This window comes from Benincasa hispida, chromosome 7, assembly GCF_027475165.1.
Source record: "Benincasa hispida cultivar pf3 chromosome 7, pf3_genome.v1.1, whole genome shotgun sequence".
Lineage (NCBI taxonomy): Eukaryota > Viridiplantae > Streptophyta > Magnoliopsida > Cucurbitales > Cucurbitaceae > Benincasa > Benincasa hispida.
The window spans coordinates 18291253-18297549 of record NC_143484.1 but is presented as its reverse complement, the minus strand read 5'-3'; the positions used below and the strand labels follow the sequence as shown (position 1 = coordinate 18297549).

Genomic DNA, 6297 nt, shown 5'->3' with positions numbered 1-6297 from the left:
GAAAAGAAAAGAATATACTATATTTTTTGGATATAGTTGTAATGGATAGCAAACATGGTTGGTCATATTTGCAAATGTATCACATAAACAAATAATTACGAATGAGATTTTTTTTAACATTTTGGGATTATCATTGATAGACAATTTATATCAAATCTATTACCGACAAACTAAAACTATGTTTGGTTTAACTTTTCAAACGTTTGATTTTAAAAATAAATCATTTTGAAAAAAGCTAAAGGGTTCAACCACTTTAGTTTTTAAAGCTTAATCGATGCTTATCATTTATCAACTATATTTATGTATATTGTTAATAAACAATATTATTAGATCGGTGATCATTCAGTAATAAACATTATAGAAGTTAAATTGTGCCTTATTTAAAATCATTTTTGATAAGGACAAGACCCTTAAACTATCCACTTTGGGTATAAACCCGCATGACTTTGTTTTTTGTTTCAACCCAAAATGCCTCATATCAATGAAGATAGTCATCCTCACTTATATACCCATGATCCTCCTCTTATCTAACTAATGTGGGACTTTGGTCGCATTTCCAACAATTTTAAATTGCACGTGTTAACTTTACTATTACTTCGTGTTATATTGTCATATATGCAACTCCTCCATATATATTTTTTAATTACTCATATTTTATTTAGAATGATGTGTAACATTATTTGAAATGAATGGAAATAATTTTGAAAGAACATTCAAAAGATGCATCTATCTCTATACATCATAAGACATAATAATCAAATTGAATAATGTAAAATTATTCACGGGAGCTTCGTATAAAAAGGGGAAGCCAATGGGCATTGTTGTAAGCAATCTATCGAAACCATGTCTCTTCCTGGGAAGCTTGTGAGTGAAGTAGAAATCAATGCATCTGCTGAAAAATGCTACAAAATCTTCAAAGATCAACTTTTTCATTTCCCAATTATTTCTCCAAAATTCATTAAACAAGTTGATGTTCATGATGGTGATTGGGACACTCATGGTCATGGTTCTACCAAAAGTTGGAATTACCATGCCGGTACGTACATAAACGAGAGAACAACTAATCGTTCTTATTTCAGTAGTTATAATTTTGGTTTCAATCCATTTTGGTTTCTATATTTTTTTGAATGAGTGTTCGCCTTCTTCTAAACAATCACCCATTTTTCCTTTTATTTTTTTTTTTTATTTATGTTAAGATGGCAAAGTTGAAGTCTTCAAAGAGCGAGTAGAATTCGACGATGAGAATCTAAAAACAGTTCTGGTTGGATTAGACGGAGATCCATTTAATCACTACGAAATTTTTACACCAAGTTATCAATTTGTGCCAAAAGGTCCCAACCATTGTTTGGCTATTATAACCTTGGAATATAAGAAACTCGACGACGACGGTCCTAATCCCTACAAATACATCAAAATCATGGATGGCATTATCAAAGACGTTGAATCTCACCTTAAATGACAAGCTTTGTGATATTTCACTACGAGCTTCCTGCTCTATCTTTATGATATTACGGATTATGTGTGTCAAAGTTGTATTTTTATTTTTAAGTGATCTTTATGAACGGATCACACCAATAAGCTTAATATTACTATTCTATGGTGTATCTCTAAGTCTTTTATCACATGTAAGTCAATAATGGTCATCCACATGTAAAATTGTTGAAGATCGATTATTATATTACTTAAAATATATTATATGTATTATCTAAATATGATTCCAAGTTTTTGCCTACTTTTTGTTTTTCTCCTAGCATACAAATCAAATATTTCTTTAGTTTACAAAATGTGGAATATATTTGTGGATTAAATAAACATGTAATTCTCACACAGATCCATAACTTTTACTAATCAACTTCTTTCACTTATTAAAACAATATAATAAATAAATAAATCCACACATTGTTTATTGCCTCTGACAGTTTGACTGCTCCAAGGATGGGTTTCGTGGTCAGGTAATATGTACGGATAACATATTGTCCAAATGAAATTTGCCTTAATTTTTAAATTGTAGATTTTTTTTTATTTACTTTTGGTATGTTATTTCATCATAAAATTGGTAAAATTACTAAAATGAAATATTGTGTATGTGAGTTGGAATCTCGTTCACGATTGTTGATATACCAAATATAAAATATATTTCAAGATGATATATTTAGAGTATAACATTTAATATTTCAATTTTATATAAGTGTAATTGAAAATGTATTTAAAGTATATTGTTAGTGTATCAATAGTATATAATTATTTGTTTAAAATACAACACTAGGTGTTACACTGGCCAGTTTATCAATACTCGTTCATAATTCATTAAAAATTTAATAGTGGTGTATCAATAGTAAGACATTAAAAAATTATTTCAAATATATCACTAGTGTATCAGTAGTATATCAACGCTCATTTTAAATACGTTTCAAGTTTAAATTGGTGTATCAACACTATATCAATTACCTTATCAAAAAACAGTATATCAATTATATCAATTCTAAATTAAATTCAAATTATAATATTGGTGTCTTAGTAATATATCAATATCTATTCCAAATTCACTTCAAGTATGACTGTAATGACCCGACTCTCTAAGATTACTAACAAGGTTGTGATTAGATTACTAGCATGCAATGGAAGTAAACAGAATCAATAAGCACTCTAATTACATTTAATTTGAGTTCTAAAAGTATGCTTTGATAGAAAATCAAAGGAGGGTTTCTTATGAACGTACTTTTGATGAATCCTCCCAAATCCAAGTTGCTCTTCATGTGATTTCAACTCCAATTTTTCAGTGAACCACCAAGAAATCTTCTCTACTATTCTTAGCCTTGAATTTGAGTGGTGGAATTTCCATTAGAGTGAATTTGTGAAGGGTATTTGTGTGAGGTGAAGATGAATTTCTGCAACAGTCTTCTCAAGAACTCATAAATTCTCTGGCGAACAATTTCCAATTTTAGAGCCTTTATTTACAAAGTCCATGTAAATACTAAAACTCAGCTCAATGCCAACAACAACTTCATGAAGAAGTGAGATTTGTGTATAAATTTGGGAAGAACACCTCAGACTTAGTGTAAATGTTGGAAAAACCCACTCAAACCAAGTTTTCAAATTTTTGTATTTTTCAATTTAAAATTTCAATTAATACCAAAATTAACTAAAATGTGATTTAATTAATCTAAAACATCAAAATTCAATTCCTTAAGTTGAATTGAAATTGAAGTTTAATTTGATTTTTAATTAATTAGATAATTTAATATCAAATATTAAATTAATCACACACCCAATTTTAATCATGAATCTTATTTATATAATTAATATTTAAATCATTATTTAAATATTATAAACACTCTAATTTCATTTAAGTTCAATAAATTAACTTTTAATTATATCAAATATAATTATTCAAACCCTAATTTGAATTTTGAACTATTCAAATTCAAACTCTAATTTCAATTTGAACATTTACCGGTTAATCTCGGATTGTTGGAGCCTATGATCTAAGATCCGTTAGGTTTCCCTACTAGCTCATATGAAATAAACTTATAACAGTATAATAGAATAATTCAAATTGTTCGAATTAGGTGAAGAGAGAGAAACTGACAAGTATATGTGATATAGTGGTCGGGTTTCAATTTAGAGATACAGCTTTAATATTTAAATGTGATTTAAATATAAAAAATATGAATATGTTCATATTCGAAAGTTCGGAAATAATGGAAATGGTCAAAGATGTAAAAAGTCAAAGAGTTGACTTTTGACTTTGAAAAGTCAAATTTTGACTGACCTTATATTCAAATGTGATTTGAATTTCGAGAAATAAATGTGGATTCATACTCGGGAGGTCAAAATTAATCAACACGGAAAAAATCATAAAAAGTCAAAATGTTGACTTTTTGGTCAAAGTTTGACTTTGACAAAATGACTATTTTGCCCTTTGACTAAAGTTGGTGGGAAAATCCAAACTTTTGTTGGATAATTCCACCAACAAAATAGTGGGCTAGGTGTTGGCTTATAGTAGAGACATTAAGCCCACTTAGTGGATTCTAGGTATTGGGTTTTTATGAATTTATTTCATGCAATTGTTGCATGGTTTTTTTTCTATAAATTGGATTTCAATTTGGATGAAAAAGGTTTTTTGATATTTTGCCAATTTTCAAAATTGGGCTGAAAAAAAAACCCAAACCCTACCCAAATTCCATCTTCTTTCCATCTCTTTCTCTTTCTCGATTTTCTTTATTCACCGGGTCTCATAACCCAGTTCTGAGTCTAGAGGATAGTAGGTCAACTCTAATGGTGGTCTGGAAGAGTTCGGGTCGAGATTCAGCGAGGAAAAGCGGTTTTCGGGAGCTACAAAGGTATTCTATCCTATTAATTTACTGTTTTTTCATTTATTTCCATGCTAGTTTCCTTTTAATTAAAAGCAATTAGAGTATAATTAGATCTTAATTCCGCTGCATATGTCTCGTGTTCCATCATAACTAACATCTTTATTGATAATAGAATATGTTTAACTTTACAAATTGCGAGTTTTAGGACATACAACCCAATAGGTTGTTACTTTGTGCATATATAAATTTTAAAGTAAACTCTTTACAGCTTAAGCAAAAAGAACCAAACCATTTTATAAAATAAAGAAATTCAACAAAATAATTATAATTCAAATAACATAAAACCTTAGTTCAGAGTACCCCTAAAATCATAGAGCAAAACTAAAAAATTTTCACCAAATGATTTTTTCTAATATGTCTTCATTTTTTAGGAGTAGGTGATTTATGATACGACGAGCATTAAAGAGGTTCATCTGTTTGATGTTCTATCTGACGATGAGACTTCGAGGTGATCGTGCATTTCTTAGGAGCTGATTGAGTTATGGTATCTGATTTAGGGGGTTAGTCCTAATTTGGGTCGTGAGGATCATTGGGTGTGGGTTATGGGGTAATGGACAATCTTTAGTTGCAAATGCTTGGAGGTTTTGCGTCCTGGGCATCTTAGGGTGCCATGGTTTCATCTTATCTGGTCTAGAGAGAACTAAGGCATTCTTTTTATGCTTAGTTAGCTGTGAAGAATAGGTTGGGTACTAAGGATTGGTTGGGAAGATGTAATCCTTCTGTGTCGTTTGCTTGTTTGTTATGTGAGGGTTGATTGGAGTTAAGGGATCATCTATTCTTTTAGTGTGAGTTGGGAGAAAGGTTTGGAATGGGAGATCTGAGTCTGATGGCTTCCTCTCATAGAGCAGTTGAGTGGGATGTGAAGTTAAGATGGTTGTGTTAAGTAGGTATAGGTAAAGGGGTTAAGAGGAAGCTTTGGCGTGTCTCGTGGTATGTTGTTATCTATTTTATTTGGTAGAGGAGGAATCGTTGGTTGCACGGAGGTCATCCCTATGAGACGTCTATCCTACGGGTCGTACTCGTGTTGTCTCTTGGCCTTGCGATTTGAAGGGTTCGCTTTGGCTCCTTTGTGTTGGTTTGCATGTCCTCAAAACTTGCAGTTTGTAAAGTTAAGTATTTTCTGGTTTGCATATCCTAAAACTTGCAGTTTGTAAAGTTATGTATTTTCTATTATCAATAAAAATGTTATTCAACATTTATTCAATAAAGTTGTTCTTAAATTTTTAAATTGCACTTATAAAGACTAAATCCAATAAACTAAGATTTATGACTATTATATGAATACTTGAACTTTGTGTAGAGACCAAGATTGATCAAATTCGAGTAAATAGCCAAAATGATCTATATTATACGAATAAGGATGGATTTCTTATTCTGATAACACTATCGGATGCAACCCACTATAGTTATTATAATTTGTTGTAAAGTGCTACAAACAAAGTGATCCTGATTTGTTCATGTCACTACAACAAATTTGGGCTTCAAATGTCGGTTGAAAATAGTGGTCTCGGATGTATAATTTCGGTTTTAAACCAACATTGAAGATGGCCTACAATGTCGGTTTAAAACCGACATTAAAGGCCTCTCATTTTTTTTTAACTTTATTAAAAATCCATTTTCCTCTTCTCTCAGCTCAATCCTTTCACCTCACTTTACTAAAGCTAACCCTCTCGGTGATGCTCTCTTCACTTTACCAAACATAACCCTCTCCTCTCTCAACTGGTTGATTGCCTTCAGTTCGTGGGTTGTCGTCATCGGTATTCGTGGGTTTTCGATTTGTTTTCATCGGCGCGTGGGTGTTCCCGTGGGTTGTCGTCACTGGTTTTCCTTAGATCTCCGTCGTTGTGGGCTTCTTCCGGTGGTGGGTCATTGTCGTGGGTGTTCTCCGGTCGTTTTCAGTTTGTTTCCGTCGGAGTGTTCT

General features: G+C 31.4%; 1 protein-coding gene across 1 annotated transcript; it reads left to right on the top strand.

Moving 5' to 3' along the window:
* The first annotated feature begins 814 nt into the window (after positions 1 to 814).
* Positions 815 to 1710, top strand: LOC150034979 (MLP-like protein 328). Its single transcript, XM_090315801.1, has 2 exons — positions 815 to 1036; positions 1197 to 1710. The coding sequence occupies exons 1-2, from the start codon at positions 844 to 846 to the stop codon at positions 1457 to 1459; spliced, it is 456 nt and encodes a 151-aa protein (XP_090171927.1). The 5' UTR covers positions 815 to 843; the 3' UTR covers positions 1460 to 1710.
* The last annotated feature ends 4587 nt before the right edge of the window (positions 1711 to 6297 follow it).